Source organism: Odocoileus virginianus, chromosome 14 (assembly GCF_023699985.2).
Source record: "Odocoileus virginianus isolate 20LAN1187 ecotype Illinois chromosome 14, Ovbor_1.2, whole genome shotgun sequence".
Taxonomy (NCBI): Eukaryota; Metazoa; Chordata; class Mammalia; order Artiodactyla; family Cervidae; genus Odocoileus; species Odocoileus virginianus.
The window spans coordinates 54,304,848-54,332,694 of record NC_069687.1 but is presented as its reverse complement, the minus strand read 5'-3'; the positions used below and the strand labels follow the sequence as shown (position 1 = coordinate 54,332,694).

Sequence of the window (27,847 nt, the reverse complement as noted above, 5' to 3'; positions counted from 1 at the left end):
TCAGTTCTTCTAAAATCAGGAACAAGACACCAAGGACTTGTTTATCTTACCACTTTTATTCAACATAGTTTTGGAAGTCTTAGCCAGAGCAATCAGACAAGAAAAAGAAATAATGGGAATCTGAATTATAAAGTAACAAGTAACACTGTCACTGTTTACAGATGACATGATACTGTATATAAAAAACCCTCAAGACACCACCAGAATCTACTGTAACTAATAAATGAATTCATTTAAGTTGAAGAATATGAAATTAAAATATAGAAATATGCTGCATTTTTATACACTATAGACAGACTAACAAAAAGAGAAATTAAGAAAACAATACCATTTACAGTTGCATTAAAAAAAAAAATAAAGAAGCCACCTGCAATGCAGGAGACCCAGGTTCAATCCTTGGGTCAAGAAGATCCCCTGGAGAAGGGAATAGCAACCCACTCCAGTATTTTTGCATAGAGAATTCCATGGACAGAGGATCCTAATAGGCTACAATTCACAGGGTCGCAAAGAGTCGGATACAACTGAAGTGGCTTAGTATGCAAAAAAGAATAAAATACTTAGAAATATTTCTAACTAAGAAGATAAAAGACCTATACTCAGAAAACTATAAGACACTGGTGAAAGAAATTGAAGATGACACTAACAGATGGAAAGATACACTGTGCTCATGGATTAGAAAAATTAATACTGTTAAAATGATCATTCTACTCAAGGCAATATACAGATTCAGTACAATCCCTATTAAAATAACAATGACAATTTCTACAGAAGTATAACAATTCCATAATTTGTATGGAAACACAAAAGACCCCAAATAGCCAAATCATTCTTGAGAAAAAAGAACAAATCTGGAGGCATCATGTTGCCTGTTTTCAAACTATTCTACGAAGTGAAAGTAATCAAAACAGTATGGTGTTGGCGCAAAACCAGACACAAATCAATGAAACAGAAAAGAGCCCAGAAGCAAGCCCACACTTAACATGGTCAGTTAATCTATAACAGAGGAAGTAAGAATACACAGTGAAGAAAAGACAGTCTCTTTAATATTGTATTGGGAAAACTGGATACCCACATGCAAAAGCATGAAACTGGACCAGTTTCTCACACTATGTGTGTGTTTAGTCACTCAGTTGTGTCCGACTCTTTGTGACCCCGTGGTTCCTCTGTCCATAAAATTCTCCAGGCAAGGATACTGGAGTGGGTTGCCATTCCCTTCTCCAGGGAGTCTTCCCAATATGGGGATCAAACCTGGGTCTCCTGCATTGTAGGCAGATTCTTTACCATCTGAGACACTAGGGAAGCCCCAAACAAAAGGTAATGTTTAAAAACAGAGACAATCTGCAAAAAATACCGGAGTTGGTTCTTGCAGTGTATGAATAGCAGAGACAAAGGTTGGGGGTGGGGCAGGGAGGAAGATTGGCAAGAAAAAAAGATTTTGTGAGATTAAAGGTGGGGGAGGAAGAAATCAGAAGTAAAACAGAGAACTACAGATACAGTCAGAACTTTTTAAAAACCTTAAGTGAATATAAGTATTATGAACCTTGGACAAAATGGGCAGTTTCCTAAAAGTTGTAGCTTACTAAATCTGACTCAAGAAGAAATAGCAATTTTTCATACTACATGCAAAAATAAACTCAAAATGAATCCAAGACTTTTTTTTTCCAATCCAAGACCTAAATGTAAGACTTGAAATCATGAAACTCCTCAAAGAAAACATGGGCGGTACACTCTTTGATATAAGTCTTAGCAATATTTTTTGGCATCTGTCTCTTCATGCTAGGGAGATAAAAGCAAAATAAACAAATGGGACTGTATTAAACTAAGCAGTTGTCATACAGCAGAGGATGTGACGGAAGTGACTTAGCATGCAAAAAGAGTAATTCTAACTGCTAAATGAAGAGGCAGCCTGCTGAATGGAAGAAGAGAGTTGCAAACTATGTTTATCAGATAATTGCTTACTGTACATAAAAAACTCATACCCAACCAAGTGAGCAGAGGACTGGAATAAATATTTTTTCTGAAGAAGTCACAGTTGGCCAGGAAACACATGAAAAGATACTCAACATCACTAATCATCATGTAAATGCAAATCAAAACCACAATGGTATTGAACGGCTATCAGCAAAAGTGAAGTGAAGTCGCTCAGTCGTGTCCGACTCTTTGAGACCCTGTGGACTGTAGCCCACCATGGGGTTCTCCCAGCAAGAATACTAGAGTGGGTTGCCAGTTCCTTCTCTAGTAGATCTTCCTGACCCAGGGATCAAACCCAGGTCTCCTGCATTGTGGGCAGACGCTTTAACCTCTGAGCCACCAGGGAAGCCCATGTGACAAGTATTGGTGAGGATGTATACAAGGGGGAATTCTCATGCACTGTTTGTGGGTGTGTAATTTGGTGTATCCACTCTGTAAAACAGTATGGAATTTTCTCAAAAAAATAAAAATAGAACTACTGTACAGTCCACCAGTTTCAGTTCTAGGTATTTATACGAAGAAAAGAAAAGCAGTAATTTGGGGAAATGAAGCCCAGTATTCATTGTATTAATAGCATTATATACAGTCCCCAAGATATGGAAGTAACCTAAGTGTCCATTGATAGATGAAGGGACAAAGAAGATATGGTTTTATATATATACAATGGAAATTATTCAGCCATAAATACTTCTAAATCTTGCCATTTGCAATGATGTGGCTAGATCTAGAGGGTATCAAATAAGTGCAATAAGTCAGAGAAAGACAAACATTCTATGATCTCACTTATATGTGGAATCTAAAAATCAAAACAAATAAGCAAACAATATGAGAATAGATTCATAGATATGGAGAACAAATGGGTGTTTGCCAGAGGGGAGTGGAATGGTGGGTTGGGTGAAATAGATGAAGGGAATTAAGAGGTGCAAACTTCCAATTATAAAATAAATAAGCCAGAGGATAAAATATACAGCATAAGGAATGTGGTATATAATTTTGTCATAACTTTGTACAGGGATGGTTGTATACTAGAATTATTGTGATCATTTCATAACAAATATAAATGTTGAATCACTATGTAGTTCACCTGAAACATAAAATTGTACATAATTATATTTCAGTTAAAAAAGGTAAAAACTATACGGTCAAATCATGTTAATATCCTGTTCACCAACAGTCTTTTACTCAATGTTTTGTTATCCATTCATGAACTGTCCCTGAATCATTATTACATAAATGGTTACAAAATAGTAATTTTCTAATTTTGTCTTTTCCTTTACCTATATTTCCTCATGTATTTCTATAAAGAAGAGTTTTCTTTCCTTTTCACCTTTTTCAGCTTCTCTCTCCGTCTTCTCAAAGTATCATATGGACTCATGAATTTTAAAAAATCCACTATTCAGTGTGTTCTAATAAATTACCTACTTATCATTTTGACCCTTAAATTATCCTATATTTGTCTAGTGGGAGCCTTTTAACTGGTTGTCCTTTTATATACCTTCATTTGTTTTTGAACACTTTCTTGCTTTCTGGGAGAACAAGGTATTCCAGATATGCCTTCTACTTTCTCTGTCCTTAAACCTGGGGTCAACTATTTCTGCAAGGAACTCCTTTTAGGGAAAATTGTGTATAGAAACCAAGATCTGATTGCAAGGCATGATAGCTTCTACTGAAGTGTTACTGCTTCAGGTCCTTTCAAAGGACAGAGCTAGAAAATAATATTTTTTGAAACGTCATCATTTTATCCAAATGTTCTCAGTTCACATCTAGTGTCACAGAGATTTTCCTTACCTTCCCTCATTTTGTATTTGTATCTCTCTCCAGAAGAGAGCCCTGCTTTCCAACAGCACCAGTGTACTTCCTGATAAGCTCTGTTCTTCAGCTGGTATTGGGTTTCCCAGGTGGTTCAGTGGTAAAGAATCTGCTTGCCAGTACGGGAGATGCAGGAGACGTAGGTTCCATCCCTGGGTCAGGAAGATCCCCTGGAGGAGGAAATGGCAACCTACTCCATTCTAGTGTTCTTGCCTAGAAAATCCCATGGACAGAGGAGCCTGGCGGGCTCGAGTCCATGGGTTGCAAAGAGCTGGACATGGCTGAGCACACACACATGCTGTCAACACACTCTGGCAGGCTCACTAAGGAAACTTCAGGATTTCTTTGCAGTCTACTTTTTGTTCATAGAATGCATCTTACTAAGGCTGTATACTCAGAATACTGTGTTTGAATTACTTGAATTCTTGCTTTTGATATATAGTTAGGGTTATTTGCTTCTGTTTTATTCTGTTTGAAGGTTTACTTTTTCATCCTTTTTGAAGTGTCATTCTCGTTTCTATCCCATCTACCCCATTGCCAACCATCCTCTAGAGGATGAGCATGAGGCTTTTAATATATGTCTGACTTCTGAGTCATGTAAACATGTTTTGTAAAATTGAACTAAAAAAGAATGTTAATAAATGATGACTTGGTAGCCTTAATAAGGTCCTTTGCCTTATTTCTATTGTTAATGTTTCTGTAACAGCTTTCTTTTGCTTGGTTTGTAGTTTACCTCATTGTCTTTTTCTATCCCTTTAACTTCAACTTGTGCGTGCTTATTTTGTAAGTGATATGTATACAGCTGGAGAAATTGATATTAATCTAGGCAGTTTTGTCCTTCCTTGTATTTTTGAATTTTTCCTGCTAGCTTTTATTTTGTTTTGTTCTCCCTCTCCCTCACTCTGTTTTCTCTTTTGCTTTCTATTGATTGTTAGTTTTACTTGATTTTCTCTAATTATTTGGAAGTGATAGCATTCTATATCTCTTCTTTTAATTTTTTTTTCAAATTTTATTTGTTTACTTTTGGCTGTGCTGGGTCTTCATTACTGCTAGGGCTTTTCTCTAATCCGGGAGAGCAGGGGCTAATCTTCAGTTGTGGCGCAGGAGCTCCTCACGCAGGCTTCAGTCGCTGTGGCTCTGGGGCGCTAGAGCTCAGGCTCAGAAGTTGGGGTGCACAGGTTCCCATGGCATGTGGGACCTTCCTGGATCAGGGATCGAACTTGCATCTCCTGCATTGGCAGGCAGATTCTTTACCACTGAGCCAGCAGGGAAGCCCTTAATGGTCATTTGTAATGGACATTCTTGTCATCCTGTTAGTTTTGTAGTGAGTATTCAGTCAAATCAACCATACCACTTTTTTACATGAACCACCAAAACAGGTTTGTTGAATCCTCTACTTTCATATTTATATTTTTAAACTCAAGCAAAGAAGATTATGTTTATTTTTTCAAATTTTACAATCTTAATTTGAGTAGTCTTATTCATGCAGTGTAAACAAAGGTTGATGGGAATCTGAACTCACCACAGCCTTTCTTTTATAGTCTGCTAGCCCTCAGCCCTGCTTCCCCACCAGAATATAATTATGATTATTGTTCTGTCCATTATGTCTAGAAAAGTAGATATGCATTAGCGTTCCCTTAACAGATAGATTAGTTGAGCGAATAAACTAGAAAGACAGTCTGGAGGAGAAGGTATGGGGTAATGGTTGGGATGGAGGGCAGGAGACCTTATGGAACCATTCAATCTGAAGGATGTGCAGTCCTTAATCGCTCTGAGATTCTATACTAAGTAGATTTAATACATTGCCATACTCATTCTACAGTCAGGTTTAGGCACATAGGTTAAGTTTCATTTTTCATCTTTGACTTGTAGATGATCTTAACCTCATGTGATCATTTAATAGCACAACACTCTGAGTGGCCATTCACAGCCATCACTCTGTATGCCTCCCAAGTAATCCCAAATGTCCTGCTGTTTTCAGTTTTCTGTTTGGACAAATTAGAAAGCAGGTAAACCAGTTGTAGGGTTCTCATATTTTATCTTTTCTATAGCAAAGCAAACTGGGGGAAGCAAAGTACATATTTTCTCTGAATTTTGTTTCTGAATTTTCACTTGATTATAGAATTATCTTAGTTTTATTTAGATATTTATTGGGAGTGGTATGCAAATTGGGACAAGGAAAATATAGTTTTATTAGCACCTGGAAATCTACATTAGTGCCATGAATGCTTCTTATGATAAAAATCTCTTCTCTTTCTCTTAGGGCTGCTGCTCAGAGTAAATTAGGTCACTACACAGATGCAATAAAGGATTGTGAAAAAGCAATAGCGATTGATTCAAAGTACAGCAAGGCCTATGGGAGAATGGGGTAAGTTATGGAGAATGTTCAAAGTACTACCAGGTAGTATCAGATATGCTGTTCTTAATGGCTTGGTTTTGAATTTCCTGCTTCATATGCACCCTCTGGACTAATAAGATAAATATAACATTGAGGGAGGAAATGACTGCAATTCTGTCTTGGAGGGGAGATGATTAGTGTATGATGAATGGGTGGTTGTTGGAGAAAATCATAACAACCATACTGAGTAGGCCTACTTCATATTCAAGGTTACAAATCTCAAGCACACAGTATTTTGGCGGCTAATCCTACTATACTTCTAAATTCACCTTACCCCTCTCTGAGTTGACTGTTTCATACATACTCTTTTCAAATTTTCACTGCATGTTCCAGGTCCTTGCAACCTTTTACTAAACTGATAAAATAGATGCATTTAGAAAAAAATTCACCTTCTTAACTTGCAAATCCACCAGTTTACCCACATGTGTATTTGCACAGATAGCCGTTTTTTCCTATTCAAATGGAAGGGGTATTATCTAAGACTAATGCATTCACTCATGCTTTAGATCTCATGTGTTTGGACCAAGGACTTTACATTTGTAATCTTCTCCTGTATCTCCTACAACACCAGTTTCCCCATGTCTAACAGTGATGATGACTACATGTGAAAAGATCATAAAAAACCATCTGTTAGAACCATCCTTTTACCCAGCTACATCATTCCTCTGTTCCTCTTTCTCTGCAGAGCCCCTCATAGTTGTCTGTACTTGCTGTCTGGTCTTCATCATCTCTTACTCTTTCAGCTCACTCCAGTAGGACATTTATCTGTATCACTCTGTTGAGAACTCTATTCAAGGTCACCAGTTGTCTGTATTTTTCCAAGGTCAGTATTCAGTTCTGTATTCTCATCCTACCCCATCTTTTAGTATGTGGCATGATTTTTTTTTTTTCTTTTTTTGCTGTACTGCACGGCTTGTGGGATCTCAGTTCCCCCACCAGGAATTGAACCCAGGCCAAGGCAGTGTTTAGCCCTAACCACTGGTCAATCAGGGAATTCCCAGGATTAACTTCTTTTTGAAATACTTCATTCTCTATACCTCTGGGACACCATGCTCTCTGGTTTTCCTTCTACTTCACTGGATGTTCTTTTTCAGTCGCTAATACTGGCTCTTCCTCCTCTGCCACCTCTAAATAATGATATGCTACAGGGCTCTTTCCTTTGCTGCTGCTCGCTCTCTGTCTATATTTTCTCTCTGATTTCATCCTGTCCCATGTTTTAAAATTTCATCTGTTGTCAATACTCTGTATTAATGGATCCAAATCTGTACTCAGTATGCTTTGTGGGCATCTGCTGAATGGCGAAAATCTTGTCACCTGATGTACAAGATCTCAGTTGAGGTCAGATAAGGCAGTGCTCAATCTTTTTTGTTTCAGCTCTCATGCTCTAAAATGAGTATCTTTTTCACAGTCTAGTTAGTGCTATATTTTTTGCATGTTTGTGTTTTTATTTACAGTGGCTGCCCAGACACAGGCTGAAGTGTTGTCTAGTGTTTCTGTGTGCAAGGAGGCTGTAGTGTGCCTCACCAAGAAGATACCTGAGTTAGATAAGCTTTGTTCAGGCATGAGTTAGTACAATTGACTGTGAATCAATTACATAAGGTTTCTTTAAACAGAAACACACATAAAAACAAGTTGTGTATTGATTGGTTGATGAAAATGTTGTGACCAGAGGCTCACAGGAACATAACATTACATTTCCCCTAGGAGCAATTGTTCAGTGTTTGCTAATTTAGTGTTTGCAGTGTCCTTGTAGCGCATAATTACTATAGATAATGAAAATCAACTGTATATGTTTATGAATCTCTTAAGTTATATGTCTAAACTCCATACTCATATAATCAGCTCTTTTTCATCTCCACTTAGATTTTTAATAAACATTTAAATGTAACATGTCCCAAACAGAACTCCTGTTCCCTTAAATCCTTCTCCTTTCAGTAAATATACTGTCATTCTACCTACCCATAACTTCGTTCAAAACCCTTGGAATCATCCTTCATTCCTATTATACCTGACACATCTAACCTATCAGGATGTCCTACGAATTCTAGTTTCCACATATTTTTTGAATTCAAGCATTGATTGCTGTCTTGTTTACAACTCTAGTCCAAATTGCCATCTCTTATCTAGGCTACTGCAGTAGCCTAACTCATTTCCCTGCGTTCACTCTACTCTCTCCACCCACGTCGATCCTCTGCAGAGAAGCCAGAGTGAGCTTTTTAAAGCATAAATCAAATCATGTCATTCTGTTGCAACCAGGATAAAATCCAGACTCCAAATCGTGGTTCCATAATACTCCCTGACATCATCTCTTCCCACACTTTGTTTTCGGTGCTCCCACCTGAGCCTTTGTCCTTTTCCTTAAGCATACTAAACTTGCATCATTCTCGGGGCCTTGGTGTTCATTGTTGCTTCTATTTAAAATGTTTCTCCTCTAATTTGCTTATGACTGCTTTCTTCTCATTGTTTAGTGCCCCTATTCATTCTCTTTAATATTATGTTTTTTTATTTGCATGTTTATTGCTTGTCCTCCCCTGATAGAATAAAATTTTCTTAAACCCAAGAACTTTACCATTTTCACTGAGGAATCTAAAATAGCGCCTGGTACATAGTACGATTCCAATAAGCATATATTGACTTAATTAATTGAGGATTGTGATAAAGTATCTTTCATGATTTGGAGAAAACTAATTAGGTTCAGAGATTTTCCTCTATGATTAGGCATTATATATTATCTAGATCAGAAGTCTGTGAGGTAAGTGAGTCAAGAAAGAATTGGAGTAATTTGTTAAAAATAAACTTAGAAAAAATAAAACCCTCAATACTCTCTCCATATACACCATTAGTTTTTAGTTCTGAAATAATTTTCCAGTAAATAAATCCTAATTAGGTAGAGGAAAACATTAAATTTAGTAATTAACTCTTTGACTTGTGCCTGGGATAATGTGTGTTATTTGAGGCATAAGGATTGCCAGTTTTATCTATTAAAAAACGAACATGTCTTATTCAAGAGTAGTTAGCTGACACGTCACAGCTTACTTTTTTAACTTTTTATGGTAAAGTGATATTTATTGTGGTTCAGTGTCTCTGTTAAGAAGGAAGAAAGTGGGCCGTAGTGAAGGACAAATTTAGTTTGGAGTTCTTGAAGTAGTTTTAGCATCATGCAGTTATATGACCACAGAACTGTTAGTCAGCTCACATTTTTGTGTAGCTTAATCATTCATAAAGCAAATTAGTTCACACAGTAAGCTTAAAAGTGGAAGGGTATGTAAGATTCATTTCTAATCATTACGTTTTTTAAAAATTTATTTTTAATGGAAGGATGATTGCTTTACAGTGTTGTTGGTTTCTGTGTACATCAACATGAATCAGCCACAGGCATACATGTGACCTCCCTCCCACCTGCCACCCACCCACCCCGCTAGAATGGCACAGAGCCCTGGTTTGGGTTCCCTGAATCGCACTGCAGATTCCCACTGGCTGTCTGTCTTACGTATGGTAGTGTATGTGTTTTCCTGCCGCTCTCTCCATTCGCCCCACTCTCTCCTTCCCCCACTCCTGCCATATTCACACGTCTGTTCTCTGCTTCTGTGGCTCCATTGCTCCCCTGCAAACAGGTTCATAAGTACCATCTTTGTAGATTCCTTATATATGTGTGAATATGATACCTGTTTTTCTCTTTCTGACTTACATCACTCTGTATAATAATTTCTTTTTAAAAAATAATTATTTTTATTGAAGTATAGTTGAGTCACACACGACTTAGCAACTAAACAATAGTTGATTTACAATGTTGTGTTCGTTTCAGGTGTATAGCAGTGATTCAGTTCAGTTCAGTTCAGTCGCTCAGTCGTGTCCGACTCTTTGTGACCCCATGAATCGCAGCATGCCAGGCCTCCCTGTTTGTGTCACCAGCTCCCAGAGTTTACCCAAACTCATGTCCATTGAGTCGGTGATGCCATCTAACTACTCATCTTCTGTCGTCCCCTCCTCTTCCTGCCTTCAATCTTTCCCAACATCAGGGTCTTTTCAAATGAGTCAGCTCTTCGCATCAGGTGGCCAAAGTATTGGAGTTTCAGCTTCAACATCAGTCCTTCCAATGAATATTCAGGACTTATTTCCTTTAGGATGGACTGGTTGGATCTCCTTGCAGTCCAAGGGACTCTCAGGAGTCTTCTCCAACACCACAGTTCAAAAGCATCAATTCTTCAGCACTCAGCTTTCTTTATAGTCCAACTCTCACATCCGTACATGACTGCTGGAAAAACCATAGCCTTGACTAGACGGACCTTTGTTGGCAAAGTAATGTCTCTGTTTTTTTTTTTTTTTTTAATTTTTTTTTAAACTAGAGCAATTGTCTCTGTTTTTTAATATGCTGTCTAGGTTGGTCATAACCTTCCTTCCAAGGAGTAAGCGTCTTTTAATTTCATGGCTGCAGTCACCATCTGCAGTGATTTTGGAGCCCCCCAAAATAAAGTCAGCCACTGTTTCCACTGTTTCCCTATCTATTTCCCATGAAGTGATGGGACCAGCTGCCATGATCTTAGTTTTCTCAATGTTGAGCTTTAAGCCAACTTTTTGACTCTCCTCTTTCACTTTCATCAAGAGGCTGTTTAGTTCTTCACTTTCTGCCATAAGGGTGGTGTCATCTGCATATCTGAGGTTATTGATATTTCTCCCAGCAATCTTGATTCCAGCTTGTGCTTCTTCCAGGCCAGCATTTCTCATGATGTACTCTGCATATAAGTTAAATAAGCAGGGTGACAATATACAACCTTGACATACTCCTTTTCCTATTTGGAACCAGTCTGTTGTTTCATGTCCAGTTATGTAGTTATATGTGATTCACTTATACATACATAAATATTTATTTTTTGTTGTTGCTCTATTTTGGTTTTTTGTTTTGGCCATGCTGCAAAGCTTGCAGAATCTTAGTTCCCTGACCAGGAATTAAACCCAGGCCCTCAGCAGTGAAACCACTGGGCCACTAGGGAATTCTAATCATTACGTTCTTGATTCATGTAGGACAACTGAGGTTGGCACAAAGCAGAATGGAGAGAATCCAGACTTACAGAATCTTGGAGTTAAAAAGAAGTGATACTCCTGTGAACCATACTATAGTTGATCCTTGAACAATGTGGATGTTAGGAATACTGACCCTCTGCGTTCAAGAACGTGCATGTAACTTAGTCAACTGTTGTATCCACAGTTCCTTCACATCTATGGTTCCTCTGTGTCTGCAGATATAACCAACCTCAGATTGTACAGTACTATATAGTATTTATTGTTGGAAAAAATTTATGTGTAAGTGGGTTTTTGCTATTCAAATCCATGCTGTTCAGGGGTCAACTGTACAATGAATAAATAAAGTGTGATCTGGACTCAAACTGAATACCAAGATAGACTTTGATGACATTTGTGGTGTCCTAATGTTCTTCAGTCATATAGCTTATACTCTCAAAATGTATTCTTTTCAGGCTGGCCCTCACTGCCATGAATAAATTTCAAGAAGCAGTTACAAGTTATCAGAAGGCATTAGATCTTGACCCTGAAAATGATTCCTATAAATCAAATCTGAAAATAGCAGAACAGAAGTTAAGAGAGGGATCTAGTCCTGTAAGTTACTAATGCCAAATAAGTGAAATATTTCATCATTCACAATTATCAAATTGTAGTGTTTAAGAGTAATTTTCAGATATAATTGTTTTACAGACAGGAACGGGACTGAGCTTTGACATGGCTAGCTTAATAAATAATCCAGCCTTCATTAGTATGGTGAGTATATTTCCTTTTCTGCTTTGCTGGCTCTATTTCCCTTTAGAACTATATAGTTCCAAAGTTTTTAGAAACAAGTAAGAGAGCTTTTGCGATGGCAGTGGTAGCAGTGGTGGTATGTTATCACTGAAGTTTTTAACCTACTCATGCACTGTTTTGTGAAAAAGCCATGGGTGAACTTCAGGAAGCCCATGGATTCCTTGGAACTGTAGATGAAACTTTGTATGCATATGGATATGTGCGTTTTTCTAGGGAGAGAATCATATTTTTCATGAGATTGGCAAAGGGATCTGCAGATCTACAGAAGGCTAAAAAAATACCCTCTTAGGTGAAAGTGACCCTAGGAAGGTATCTAGTATTTGAAGTCTGAGGATTTTGGCTATTGTGGTTTCCTAAGCTCTTTTGGCTTTATTTGTCTGATCAGTAGGAGGAAGTAAAGTGCTGCCAATATCCTTAGTTTATAGTGTTTGTAATCTCTTTATTGTGCAATGTAATGTTAATACCATTTTTCCTAGTACCTCCTCTTTTTTACATTTCCACTCACTTTGTATAGCACACCAAATCTCTGTAAAATGTTAGTATATACATGATCTAGCTTCTCTCTGCTTGAAAAAGAAAAGCTTTTTAAAAGATCCCTAAATATTAACTGCCTTTGATGAGAGATACCATTTTTCAATTCTAGGCAGCAAGTTTAATGCAGAATCCTCAAGTACAACAGCTGTAAGTATACAGAAAGAGTATATTACATTTCTCCCTTCCACTTGTCAGGCTCCTAGTTTGAGCACAGTAGCTCCAAAATGATACCTAATTGTCAGTCAATTGGCACTTAAAGTCACACTCATCTGGCCTACCCAATGTGGGTATATCTACCTGCTTTCCTTGGCTGGTATTCTGCCTGTTAAAAATATATGCCAACTCATTGAAAAAGACACATGTACCCCAATGTCTGTTGCAGCACTGTTTACAATACCTAGGACATGGAAGCAACCTAGATGTCCATCGACATATGAATGGATGAAGAAGTTGTGGTACACATATACAATGGAATATTAGTCAGACATAAAAAGGAATGCATTTGAGTCATTTCTAATGTTGTGGATGTACTTGGAGCGTGTTATACAGAGTGAAGTTAGAGAAAAAAAGCAAATGTTGTGTATTAACACATATATATGGAATCTAGAAAAATGGTACTAATGAACCTATTTGCAGCATAGCAATAGAGGCAGACACAGAGAAGAGACTTGTGGACCCAGTGGAAGAAGGAGAGAGTGGGATGAATGGAGGGAACAGCATGGGAACATATACATTACCATATGTAAATAGATAGCCAGTGGGAATTTGCAAACTCGGGTGCTCTGTGACAACATGGAGAGGTGGTATGGGGTGGGAGGTGGAGGGAGGTTCAAGAGGGAGGGGACATACGTATCCCTATGGCTGGTTTCATGCTGATGTGTGGCAGAGACCAACACAACATGGTAAAGCAATTATCCTCCAATTTAAAATATTTAAAAAAGAGAATATATGCCAATTTGATTTATCTCTTGCCTACTCTAGAATGTCAGGAATGATGACAAATGCTATTGGGGGGCCTGCTGCTGGTGTTGGGGGCCTAACTGACCTGTCTAGCCTCATCCAAGCGTAAGTTGTATTTAGAATAGAAATAGTTAAAAAACCAAAAAAGGTATTTTATGTTTTACAGTTTGAGTACTTTATGTTTTACCATTTGTCTCTAAGGTAAGGGGACCAAGGCTTTCTTTTTAAATTTTTATCTTTCACTGTTAGTTATCAATGACCTCATTAGTTATTAAATTTAGAAGTGGTTCATAAATTGAAATTTTCTGCCTGAAGGGCAGGTGTCCAGAAGATTGGATCCAAGAAAAACGTTTTAAGCAAATCAGATGACAAATATCTACTTAATGAGTTTTATGTACACATATGTATTTAAAAATCATATATTGCCTAGGATTTAGGATACTTTAATTCAGACTTTTGCAGTGCATGTCATTGCTAAAGGAACTCATTTTATTTTCTCATTATTTGAACACATTACTTCTACCTCCATCCAAGTTGCTTAGGCTACTGTGCTTTTTGAATCTGTGTGATGCTGTTACTGGAAATGTTACATGAAGTGACAGATATCATTTTTTGCTTGTGATCACAACTGTGTAAACCCACTTGCAATATGGCATTTTTAGAGTGATCTTTAAGTGGCATGATTTTAGTGATACCGAACACTTGCAATTGGGAGGTTCACACTCAGTAGTTTGGATTAAATCTCTGCCTTTAGAAAACTCAGTTCTGTTATGTGACTTCATAAGCATTCTCAAATAGGTGTGACACCTGCCATATGAGACTGACTTGATTACAAGAACAAATACCTTGCATTATATTTGCACACATATAATAAAAGGCATATTCTTTTTAGCCCTTTGTGTGTCTGTAGTTAGGCACTGGGTGAAGGAGGGGTGGATTTCACTCAATTCAGGAACTCACTTGTTAGCTTGGGTGTTTGATTTCTCATAAAGAACACTGCAGTGTATTCATGGTATATGGGGGTGCTGGTACACTTGCAGATAAGTCATGAATCTAAAACTTGTTTTTATAGAAAGCATTCCCTTTGGGTAGTATGCACATCGTTTGCAGCTCTTTTTGTGTTGGTATTGTGTGGTTGGAAATTCCCTAATTCATACTACTTTTTCTTTACTGCAGGGGACAGCAGTTTGCTCAGCAGATACAGCAACAGAATCCCGAACTCATAGAGCAACTTAGAAATCACATCCGGAGCAGGTCATTCAGCAGCAGCGCTGAAGAACACTCCTGACCCGACCGGGCCCCCAGCCAGAATGCAGTTGGTGATGGCCCGCAAGTGTCCGCTGTAGATAGTGGCCAAAACAAAAACAGATCTAACACATACTCTGTCTAGACAATAGGTGTATCACAAACAGATAACATAACATGACTGTGTTATGTTGACTTGACCATAACATGATTCCTTTGTAAGCAGGTGATCCGTAGCCTTGTTAAGTGCCAGTATAGCACTTAACTGGACACGGTTCCATTTTCAAATCTTCATTGTATTTGTATACTAGACTTAATAGCAGAGTATATTTATTGAACAGTAGGGCTGTTTACTGGTGAGTTCTCTAGCACCAAATTCCCAGAAGCAAACTTTTTGAAAGGGGAGATAACTAAGAGGAAAGGATTCTCATGCTGATTTAGGAGAAATATACTTGCCACTGAGTAGCGTCTTTGGAGAAGAAATTCGTTCCTGGGTTTAGCTTTGATAGTGCTATCAGTAGTGAAGATATGACAGGGGCCAGTACTGTCTTTAATGCTGCTTACTTTGTTGGGTGACAAAATCTTAAGAGCTGGTGGAAAGCAGTATTCGGTGTTGTTTAGGAAAGGAAAAAATAGATGCTGTGAATGTATAGAAAGTGAATGTAGGGTGCTCAGGTTCTTTGCATAGTTCTTAACTAATCTTGCCTACAGTTTGGTATAGATAACATTAGCATGGCCACTTATGCTAAGTACATAATAAAATACATTTAGAAATCCTTAATAATATTGGTTAGGTCAGTTGTATAACTATTCAATTCCACTCGCACAATTTATCTAGTGACCTTACCATGGAAACTTTCAAATATATCTACATTTAAATAAGCCAATAGCTTGGCACTTAAGGATTTCCTAAGTGGCATTTAATTATGTGCCTGCAGACACTGATTTTTTAAGCTTGTAATTATGTGACAGGTCACAAAAAGTATCTGTCATTAACACTTCTTGTTCATGCTCATCCTCTGCTTTAATTTGGCTTGGCATGTCACTTCTATGCTTCTTCTTAATTTGATGCAGCTTAACATAACAGGGGACTTGAAATATTGTACTGAAATTAGAATACATATTAGTTAGTGAAGAGAAGTGGCATTAAGTATTGGAATGTCTTTAACTAGAGTGATGGATGAGGCTGTTCTAATTCTAGTTGAAATTTCTTTGGCTTGTTAATTATAAAATTGGTAAAGCTGGTGGACACATAATGAATTTCACAAGTGTTGTGAAAGAAAACTGAAACAGCAATACAAAATTAAATCAGTAATACTGATGACTGATTTAATTTTGTATTACTATAACTCTTCATCTCAAAAGGCTAATTACTTGGTATCTTAAAATTTAAAAACCTACTTTCCCTTCTTTCCCTTTGTTGGATTAGAACAGTTCGATAATTTTACTGTAAGAATCAGCTTGGAATTCATTAAAAAATCCAGATTCAGGGGCATACTTTTCAACTTTATCAGGTCCTATATAATGAGGTCTGGGAATCACCATTCCACACAGCACACCAAGTGGTTCTGATGTAGGTCCCAAGGGCTCTTGTTGAAAGGGCTCTTGCTCTTGTTGAAAGCAACACTAGGTTAGAGATTTCTCCTCTTTTAGGTCAGCAAATATCTAAAATGCCTGGGCTCAGGATACAAGGAAGAGCTACATGAACCTACAGTTCTTTTCCAGGGAAAATTAGGACTTAAGCCTTCTGAATTGTCTCCTATATTGCACTTAAATGAACTTGGGTGCTGATCTAGTGGTTAAGACACCATACTTCCAATGCAGAGGATGCTGGTTCAATCCCTACTCAAGGAACTAAGATTCTGCCAGCCTACGGTGTGGGCAAAAAAAAAAAAAAAGTCAATTCTTGCTGGTGTTGCATAAGAAAAGGTTCCTAGCATAATTATCTTGAACGCATTACAGATGCTTTCAAATTGATAAAACTGGTAAGCCTCTGAGTAGGAAAATAAAGAGAATATTAATCAACAGTAAGAGAAGTGAAAGAAGGGATATCACTGCAGACCATGTAGACAATTAGATAATTAAACAATTAGATAATTAGAAAATACTATGATCAACTATAGGTCCATATCCATGAAACAGGCAAATTCTTTAAAGATACAAACTACCATAACTGACTGAAGAAATAAGGTACCTCCTGAAAACCACAGGCCCAGACAATTTCAATGGTGAATTCTACCAAACACTTAATATTAAATCTACACAATCTCTTCCAGCAGAAGAGGAAACACTTCCCAACTTCATTTTATTTTGCCAACTTTGATACCAACATCAGACATTATAAGCAAAAATACTTACAATGTCTTTACTAATATCTGTAGGTAAAGTAGCCATTCTTTTTACATGAAGGAATGTGAATTGGTTGTATTTCTTCCATTTCATGTTTCTCGTTTGTTTCTTTTCTAATGTATCTCCCATAACACATCTAGGTAATGTATCCACTTACCTGGATTTCCATTCTATTCAAGCCACTTTTGCTTTTTAAGTACTTTCATCACTTTGAAATTACTCCATTGCATGCTATTTCAAGAAGGTTTTGTGTAGCTGTATTGTGTTAGCTACTCTTAAAATTATAAAGAATGCTCCAAAAGTTATTTTGCTTGTCTGAAACAAGAGGGCATTAAAGTAAATCTTTATTTACATTCTACTTAGGAATGATTGATTTCCATTAACCACTTTTCATTATAGTAGCTGTAATTGTTATGATGCTATGTAAAATTTTTTATTGTTGTTCGGTCGCTAAGTCATGTCTGATTCTTTGTGAACCCATGGACTGTAACACGCCAGGTTCCTCTGTCCTTCACTATCTCTTGGAGTTTGCTCAACTTCATGTCCATTGAGTTGGTGATGTTATCTAACCATCTCATCCTTTGCTGCCCCCTTCGCCTTTTGCCTTCAATCTTTTCCAGCATCAGGGTCTTTTCCATTGTAAATGTAAAATTTACAATGTCCTTTGTATGCAAATGACATTTCTACTTAATGTACCAAATTGTTTATCTAATTTTTATAATATGGTTTACAGATCCTTTCTAAGATGACATTATGTAACCTTTACTTAGCGAAGGAACAATATGTGTCTAGGTTATTGCTTATAAAAAAGGGAGTCTTAGCAGAATCCCAAGTGACCATCATATGTTAGTTTTAAAATTTGAATGGAGTGAAACAGAAGGTTCAGTCATGAGAAGACACCTTGAAAGCTACTGAAGTATCCAGTGCAGGGGCTATAAAGTCTTATTTCATCATTTAATCAATTGTACTCATTTTGGAGAAAAGACTGTCTTTCGACAAAGACAATTTTACACTGCTTGCACTTTATTTTGCACGGACGTTTCATTAATTACCTCTTCAATTTAAGGGCAAATCTCATTCTGAAGACAGCTTTCATTTTGGACCAAACAATTTGTCATGGCAATAAATAATTATGCATTTAAGAAAAACCAATTTTTGTATTTGACTTAATGCATTTACATTTAAGCAGTTATATACACATGCTTGAATTTCAACTTGTTTTTATTTAACAGCGTTAGTTTTTGTTTTGTTTCAAAATACTGAAACTTTTATTACATCCATGTTGCAAAGTTGTTTATAGTCTTAATTTCCTCACTGTTTTGTATATGACGTAAGTAAATTAATGTGATTACATGCAGAAACAGTTTTGTAATAATAATACATGATGGAGAGTTCAAAATCAAGTATCAGAAGCTGGAAATCCTTTAAGTATGCCCTTAAAAAAAAAGTGGTTTATTTTTCAATGGGAAAAAAACAGGACTTTCTTGGCTTAGAATTAGAAAATGATCAGGCTTCTTAGCTTAGAGTTATCAGAGTAATTGACAGTTTAAGAAATAAAACAAATTCTGATCTGCTTTTAGTAACTGAAAGTTAGATGTGTGTGTATGCACACAAAAATACAGATGCCAATATGATAATTTTTAAAACAACTAGAAAAATTCATACTGTGTTAGCAAATACAAGATTATATGAGGACCACCCCAGTTGTTTTAAACTTATTTTGTTGACTGAGGAAAAAAGCTGGGGTTAACGAAAATACTTCTAAATAAAGTATGATGAGAATTCTAAAGTTTTAAGAAACAACTGTATCTTCTAGATTGAAGTCAGCAAACTATGGCCTGCAGGTCAGATCTGACCAGCTGCTTGTTTTTGTAAATGCTGTGGTACAATTTTTGCCTAAAGTGAAAGTCGCTCAGGCGTTTCCGACCCTTTGCAACCCCATGGACTGTAGCCTGCCAGGCCCCTTTGTCCATTGAGTTCTCCAGGAAGAATACGGGTGTGGGTAGCCAGTCCCTTCTCCAGGGGATCTTCCTGACCCAGGGATTGAACCTGGGTCCCCTGCACTGCAGGCAGACTCTTTACCGTCTGAGTCACTAGAGCCTGCTGGCCGCTTCTGTATTAGAACCGCAGAGTAATTTCAGCAGAAACCTCCTGGCCTGCAAGGTCTAAAATATGAAGTGTCTGGTCCTCTACATGAAAAGTTTACTGACCATTGTTCAAGATACCTGCTAGGGACACATGGCCTCAAATATAGAGCTTCTGGAGAACAAAGTCCAGTGGTCATTTAAAGTGAAACAAAATCACATGTGTGTAGAAAATATACAAATGTTCATTTGGAATATAACTCACAAGATAAAATCAGTAGATGGTTCTTTTCAAAACAAATATTTAATATTTTAACTTTTATAGGAAAGAAATTTAAATAACATACTTATTTTTACTGTTGATCATTTTACAAAGGTGGCAAAAATGCAGAAAATTCTGGGCAACTCAATGAAAAGTGTAACATTGGACATTTTCTTCAACTTTCCACTTTAATGGCCGAAGATACCACACAGACTTGTGCGATGTCATCATATTCGTATGTTCTCTTTAAGAATGTGTCTGTTAGTCTTAAGCCAGAGACGCTCTATTGAGAGAAAAATATAGAAACAAGTTTTCATTCATTGGTAATGACCAGAGAAAGAATGGATATAATAAATGACTGTGGGTTAATAGCCCCTAAATACTGAAATTACTGAAAAGAGAGCATACTTGCAGTCCTTGTACTGAAGACAGTAGTGTGAGGGCAAGGCAGAGAGAGGAACTTGGATGGAGCTTTCCAAGTTGTCTTCCTGAAATGCCACACCAGTGGATAGAATTGGTATTGCACATTTCCAAAACTAGATCCATTGTTCTTTCACTGCTGGAGGAATCAGAAAAATAGGAATAAATCTTGTTCCTTTCACAAAGGGATACTGCAATATTTCTAAATCACATTTCGAAAACAAGATCCATCGTTCTTTCATTGCTGGAGGAATCAGAAAAACAGGAATAAATCTTGTTCACAAAGGGATACTGCAATGTTTCTAAAGCACTATTGCCAGTGACTTTCTTTTCATGGTATCCAGCTGCAAACCAGGAACAGAAATGAAAATCCATCATATCGTTTTTATTTCACTTGAGACAGAATCAGGAAAATGAAAGATGGTTTTGGTCTGGAGTTTACAGTAGCACTAAGACTAATCTGCCTGTCTGGATGCAGGCCTTCTGGTTCTGTTACTGAACACTGGCTCCCTGACGCTCATCTGTTAAAAATAGTTTGGCCTTCTCTGGGAGACTTCCAGACATCTGTGTCTAATTTTGTTGCTATGTATCCTTCCAATTTCTGTTAGATGCTCTGTAGGAAAGAGAATGAAAAACTGAGGCTGGTCCAGTGCTTTTTCTATTTAATCTATGTTCCTTTACCATGCAGTGTTTGCTCAGTCACTTCAGCTGTGCCCGACTCTTTGTGACCCTATAGACTGTAGCTCACCAAGCTTCTCTGTCCATGGGATTCTCCAGGCAAAAATACTGGAGTGGGTTGCTGTGCCCTCCTCCAGGAGGTCTTCCCTACACAGGGATCAAACCCGTGTCTCCTGCACTGCAGGAAGATTCTTTACCCACTGAGTCACCTGGGAAGCCCTTACCACGTAGATAACATAGCAAATGACTGGCAAGATTTACAAGTAAAACTATTCAGGTATTCACTTGACATGAAAAAGACTGCTTCTCCTTATAATTGATACCACCAGTTCAATTAAACTTATTAAGTTAAAAAAACACTTTTAGTGAAAGTATGTGCATTGTTTTTAAAACAAAACAAAACCAAAAGTTTCATAATGAAAAATGGTCTGCTACTCTACCACCATGCTTGACTTGCTTTCAATTCTTTAAGCTCTTTTTCTCTCCTTAGCTGGCTCCACATTTAAAATACTCATTTAAAATTTAAATTTTAAACTTGAATTTTAGATGTATTGATTTAATGATCTTTAGCTTTTATGTGTCTCTGTCTCCCGTCTAAAATTTGAAATGTTCACTGTGTGCCCCAGACCAGTTTAGGTGCAATGCATGAATTTCCTCATTACATTTCACAAAAATCCAGTAAGAGTAGACTGCATGTATGTGTCTGTGTGTGTTGTGGGTTAAGGGTAATCCCATTTTTATAGATGAAGAAACTGAAGATCTAAGAAATAAGTGCTTTTTAGAAAACTTATTTGAATTACCAAAAGGTAAGTTAATACTCAAACTGTTATTTCTTTATTTATTATAGCACTTTGTCATTTGGTCAATAACTGATTTTTTATAACTCAAGAAACACAAAACAAATAATCCAAAAGCACACCCATAAAGGGTACATGTAGCACAAGGTCTTTATCCTGTGTGTGTTGTTTACTGAGCTCCTATGATGTGGCAGGCACTGCACTTATAATGCTGGTAAGACATGATCTCTTCTCTTAAATTATTTGCAATTCAATACAGAAGAGACTAGTGATCAATTATAGGAATGTATCAGTATCACAAAAAAACATATTACAATTTGCTATGATTATGTATGAGAAGGTCTGGGAAGCTTCACAGGGTAAGTAGGTATTTTGTAATTTTGAAGGATAAATACTTCTTATCTTCCTAATACCATAAAGTTGTAAGGGATATAGAATTATACATTCAGGCTATGATGATTTGGATTCATTACTGTGATATTATCAAAATGCTCCAATGGCAACTCACTCTAGTATTCTTTTTTTTTTCCATTTATTTTTATTAGTTGGAGGCTAATTACTTTACATCATTGCAGTGGTTTTTGTCATACATTGAAATGAATTAGCCATGGATTTACTCACTCTAGTATTCTTGCCTGGCAAGGCTAAGGTCCATAGGGCTGAAAATGACTTAGCATGAAAGCACGAAATAGTACTACAAGGAGTAGAGAAGTGATAGGACTGGGATTTAATCCTCATTTTTCTGGCCTCAAACCCTGTGCTTTTACCTCTCAATAGCCAGATTACACTCTTTATCAAAGTCCTGTTTTCCAGTCTGTGGCTATCCCTTCTATTAAATTCATAACTACTTTTTAGTTTCTTAATACTAAAGATACAGCTCAGGTATAAATATGGCTCAGAAAAATCTACCTTATTATAGTAAATCTATAATGCATTATTTGATAAGAACCTACTAGTTCATGTTTGGTAATCTGAAGTGTGAAAGGAGTGTAAATAATGAAATGAACACGGACCTTGAAGTCAAATACACTGGTTTCAAATTCTGATCCCATCTTTTCTAGCTCTCTGAGACTGAATAAGCCACAAGCTCTGAGTTAGCTTGCTCTTGCAAAGAATGTGAATAATTAACACCTACCTCACAGGTATGGAAATAAAATATTAAAAAATGCCTAATACAGTAGGACCTCTAAGATATGTAACATTAGCTACCAGATGAAGAACTTTACAGTATTCAATGGCAATGTCAGAGATGACTATATGGCAAGAGGAAACTTACAAGAAGATAGCATATTTAAAAGCTTTAAGAAGTCTCTCTTAGGTAAAAAGGAAAGGATATCCATCCACACATATTGGCATTACCTGCAGTTTGTTATTTTACAAGTAATATGAAAAGGTTCTTCTAGGTTTACAGTATCTGGGATTGCCTCCAAAGACAACCTAACATCTCCATAACCTGGAGCCTATGAGAAAAAGAAATACAGTTAACATGTATCTATTATAAAAACCTTTCCATTTTAAGAGAGTACTACAGTCCTACTATTAGCCATTCTAACTTCTTTTGCTGCTACTACTTGTAAAATAGCACTAGAGGCCCTGACTGTTTTTGTTATAATTACTCCATGTTTAGTAAAGTTGAAATGAATCTCACAGGCAAATAGGAAACCAATTTCAGGGGGTCTGATCTTAAGGGAAAGCTTCCAAAGATACTGTAGCTTATAGAAACATAACTCTGCATAGATAAGGTATTGCCTAAACAGGTAGAGGAAGACACTGAAATAACTGAAGAAGCAAATCACGTCTGTTTCACAAGATACACTGATATGGACAGACAGTAGAATCAAAATGCCATGGCAGGATGATAGCTAATGGCTATGTTTTAAACTAGGCCCAGTGGTAATCTCTCTTTTTTCAATTTTTACCTCAAATAGTAAAAGTAAATTTTAGAATGTATCTCAGCAGGTAATATTCAGTATAAATAGAGGATTCTATAGTATATTTCCACTAGCACAAGAAAAAGAAGGCTGGTCGCTATCCATACTCTCAGAGTAGAAATTAGATAAAAGATCCAACCAGGTTTATAAAATAATTTGAGTGGGACTCCCATGAGTTTCAGATGACTGACATTTTAAACATCTTTAAAGAAGGAATGAACTGAGTAGGTAAATGCAGTATAAATCTAAGAGTTCCAAGACATTGCAAAAAGAAAGAGATAACTCTAATATAGTGGAAGTCAGATGACAATGAGCATGAATTACTATAGGAGGAAACAACTGATATGCAGTTATTTTAATTTGCTTGGTAAAGTAAAAAAGTTCTTTACATGGTAGAAAATCATGTATGATGGATAAATTAATATCTGAACACTTCCCATTCATATCAATACCAATTTTCTACCTAGGTATCAGTGAAATTATTTCTTTCATTCTCTGGTAATATTAATTCCTTTTACAGTGCTCTGATTTTTAGTGACAGACCTAGAGAAATTTAACTTGTTCTAACTATCTGACCCCCAACACACCAAAACCCCCATCAATGTTTTTTCTAGACTCACCATTCTTTGAAGTTGGCTGGTCTGTAATCTTCCCCTTTCACCTAGATTTGTTTTCCATACTATATCCAATTTTCCAATTACCGTTACTCCCTTAATGATGCCTGCTTTTTCTGCAAACTCCTTCTTGGGTTTTAAGCAGTATAAGTACTGGCGTGTATCCATTGGCTGCAAATATGCTCTTGACCCAAATGTAGTTACACTGAGGGGTGAAGACAGAGATGGAAAAAATTCTCTAGAATCTTTTAAAAGAAAAACCATAGCTGTGATTGTTCCTTTGGATAGGACCTGAATGATCTACCATCCAAAGATCTAGAATACAACAGGTCAGTGGTTTCAATACAAATGAAAAGAACTTGAACTGAAAGGACTTACTTTTCTTTAATTTTTTTCAGTTGATTTGGAAAATCTTCAGATTCTTTACAATAGAATGCAATATATTACCTAAAGTATTGGACATACATCAACTAACTGAAAAAATGCAAGAGAATTCAGAACCTTAAATATCCTGTCCCTTTTCTCTAAAACTATGAAAGAAAATAAAGAAACATACCATTCTAAACTAAGTAATCATTTTCAAAATGAATAAAAGGATCAGGCCAAGAGGGGAAAATTATTGTTTTCCTCTGTGGGGGTATGAGAGGCTACAAACTTTACTGTATTCTAACATAATAAAAGTAAAATTTCCATTCTTGGTTAATAAAATCAGGTATTCCTCCAGCTATTACCTTCTTATCTATATTAATGTCAATCTTACATTTACTTATTCTTCTTTTTCTAAATTACTCATAGATGTCTATTTCATTTTTCTAAAACATTAAATCATCTATTTCTATGCTCGCTCCTTTTGATGTTGAGAGAATACATTGTGTTGAAACTCATTGTTCACTCTAACTTCTCCATCATTCCTTCCCATGCCTCAATTTTATCATTTGCAGGATAAAGGATGAAATGTCCCATATTTATCTCACTGAATTATTATGAAAATTGAAAGAATAAGTGCTCCAGGTACAAATGGTGAAGATCTTATTTTTATGTGAAGGGAGAGCTTGATGGGCCATGAGAGACTTTAAGGGCAGTGAAATTATTTTATAAGGTAAAGTCATGATGGCTCTGTCATTACATTTGTCAAAGCTCATAGAATGCACAACACAAAGAGTGAACATGAATGTAAACTGGATTTTAGTTAATAGTAAGTATCAATATTGATTCACTGATTGTAAAAAATGCACCAAGTTAAAATGTAAACAATATGCGACCCTGTAAGTGGGGAGGACATGTAAGAATGCTGCACTTTCTGATAAATTTTTCTGTAAATTTAAAAATTCTCTTATAAAATAAAGTCTATTAATTAAAAAAATCATAAATCACCCAAGAGTAACAATGATAGAAAAGTTCATGTCTTTTAAAATAAAAATAAACAGTTCACAATTCATATTTACCATTCTCCAGCTTGGTTGACTGAATTTAATTCTGCTACATTGTACATTATTGATGGCTCCAATGAAACCTTCTCCATAAACATGGGTGAGGTTGTAATATTCTGAATCTGGGCTTCAAGAAATACTTCATCAGTCTGAAAAAAAAAATCCACCAAAGGATGATGGTGTTTAAAGTATTTACCTCAACAACATCTGATTTATATGAAGAAAAACATTAACCATAAATGTGATTAGTTCATGCCTGCAAATCAAAGTTATCATAATTAATGCAAGAAAAGAAATCTTTATCCTAACATAATTAACAGGGGCAAAGTGAAGTGTTAGTCAACTGATAAGTTATCAAACAATGGATGGGGGATAACTATAATATTTTTTGTATTGACATCCAAAAATGTTTAACTGGAATTTCATTCACACATATCCTAAATTTTCTGGTAAGTCATTAAAATGTGAAAATGCAATCTAGGATAATGAATATACCTATGCACTTAGCATTTCAGAATTAGGTCTTTGTTATAATATTACAGCATAATTTAATTTTCATATTATTTCAAATTAGATAGTAAAGTGAATAATCTATTTTATAATCTTATAGGATTTAACTTTATAAAGCAATTATTGTAGTGTTCATTAGTGATTTCCCAGTTCATTAAGTGTTTATTTAGGGCAAAAAAAAAGTGAATTATACTTGAAATCTTTGAGTTTTTAAATCAAAGAAAAGGTACTTTGTAGTCTTACTGACAGATACAGCAGTATTTCAATCATGGGGTAATTTACATATGTACTTTTACATAATTTTTAAAATTCCCTAATTATGCTAAACATTCTTCCTTTTATGCTATTGTGTTATTTTGGGGGGCATATAAGCGCAGGATAACAGACAACTTGCCTCTTTTTTGATACAAATTTACATATAAAATGGTATACTAAGGATATTCTAGAATTACTTTATTCAAAAGTTTCATAGTAATATATATATGCAGAAATAAAACAAAATAAACTATGACCAAAAAATGTTGGCACTTAGCTTTTTTAACACTAAATCCAGAAAAATGGAAATTATTTGCAAAAATATAATGATGGAGTTATAATTTAATATATTATTATCTAAAACAAAACAGATTTTTTTTGTCCTGGGTACATGTGTCCTAATAAAATAGAAATACTATAATTTATCAGTTTAAAAGAAGGTACACATTCAAAGGCCTTTTGTTATTTTTTTCTCAAAAAAACAAAAAGTAAATATATCCCATCAATCCATTGCTTAAAAAAAAAATAACCAGAGACCCACATTTCAAATTTAAAAATTCAATTTCTGCATAAGTTTAGAAGAGCTTAGATAAAATGAAAGGAAAAACAAGCAGCATAATGGAAAATTAAGTTAGTTTGAACAGTTAGTATAGAGTTACTTGACATGTAAAAAATTAAGAATTCAGTGCTAAGGCAGTTTTTATTGTGTATATAATATGTTTTAAGCAAATGTTGCTTATATTAAACAGAAATTTGAAAATATGATTTTAACCAACTTGGGAAAATTTAATTTTCTTCAGTTTGCTGTTAAAGGGCCATCTTCACCTGACCCAGAATTAAGACTAAAACCAATGTGCATTTGAAGATGAATTTCAACTACACAGTTCATTCAAAGATGTGGAGGATCACAGGATATTTTATGTTAAGATGTTGATAATTCAAAGGCTATTTAAACAAGGCTAACAAGGCCTCTTAAAAAATATCTACAGAAAATCACACTAAAATAAGAATATAATTGTTTCAATATGACAATTTAATCTTTGATGTATATTTTCTCATAAATAAGACAATCAATATAAAAAGTACAAATTATATACATATTTTCAAAGTCATATAAGTATATTCACAACTAACTTTGTTTTTCCACTATGTTTGTATGGAGAGATTAATTAAGCAAAGTCAAAAAGTGGTAAGTAAGAAAAGCATATAAATTTATAATAAAAAATCAAATTACCACAGAACTGAGGTCACTCTAATGGAAAAATAAAAAGAAAAATTAGAAAAATCAGATTAAATGTTAAAGGAAAAGAATAACTTTAAAATAAAATGCATTTCTGCATTTTTAAAATTTACTAAACAAGACAGCATTAGTAAAACAAGGACGTAAACAGAAAGCAACACAAAGAAATATGACAAATCATTTTTCTAAAAAGGTGAAACTGCTAAGGTTAAATGAATAGAGAAGAACACTGCAGGTGGACACTTAAACAGGAGCAATAGTCAAGGGCATATCCTGGGGGAGAAAGGCATATCCCATGCCTTTCTAATTCTTTAAATTCTTACCCACTTTGTAATTCTTCATAGATTACTTAGGATGGGTATACAAATATCTGCCACATTCAGGACAGATACTGTATAGCTTCTTCTAAATTTATCTAATAATGGGATCTTACACTTCAGGGAATGCTGAACTAGACCATCAAACAATTGAGAGTTAACAGATTTCATAGTTCGTCTTCTTTTCATATATATATACATATAGCTAAAGTTACTTATTTCCCAAGGGCCA

The 27,847-nt window shown here is 35.8% G+C and overlaps 2 protein-coding genes across 6 annotated transcripts in view; one reads left to right on the top strand and one right to left on the bottom strand.

Moving 5' to 3' along the window:
• The window catches only part of SGTB (small glutamine rich tetratricopeptide repeat co-chaperone beta), a 48,298-nt gene extending 30,073 nt beyond the window's left edge, over nt 1-18,225 (top strand). Inside the window, exons 6-11 of the mRNA XM_020910367.2 lie at nt 6,044-6,148; nt 11,653-11,791; nt 11,888-11,950; nt 12,633-12,670; nt 13,505-13,588; nt 14,660-18,225. Of these exons, the coding sequence (XP_020766026.1) occupies nt 6,044-6,148; nt 11,653-11,791; nt 11,888-11,950; nt 12,633-12,670; nt 13,505-13,588; nt 14,660-14,771 (541 nt within the window). The 3' untranslated portion in view covers nt 14,772-18,225. The remainder of the gene's footprint in view (nt 1-6,043; nt 6,149-11,652; nt 11,792-11,887; nt 11,951-12,632; nt 12,671-13,504; nt 13,589-14,659) is intronic.
• TRAPPC13 (trafficking protein particle complex subunit 13) overlaps nt 18,083-27,847 on the bottom strand; it is a 33,383-nt gene continuing 23,618 nt past the window's right edge. For 2 of the 5 annotated variants that reach the window (XM_020910362.2, XM_020910366.2), the window contains exons 8-13: nt 27,293-27,310; nt 25,309-25,442; nt 23,870-24,068; nt 22,678-22,778; nt 19,832-19,982; nt 18,083-19,706 (exon numbers count right to left, since the gene is read on the bottom strand). In XM_020910362.2, coding sequence (XP_020766021.1) covers nt 19,599-19,706; nt 19,832-19,982; nt 22,678-22,778; nt 23,870-24,068; nt 25,309-25,442; nt 27,293-27,310 — 711 coding nt within the window. In that variant the 3' untranslated portion in view covers nt 18,083-19,598. The remainder of the gene's footprint in view (nt 19,707-19,831; nt 19,983-22,677; nt 22,779-23,869; nt 24,069-25,308; nt 25,443-27,292; nt 27,311-27,847) is intronic. The other 3 variants (XM_020910363.2, XM_020910364.2, XM_020910365.2) reach the window with 3 other exon arrangements.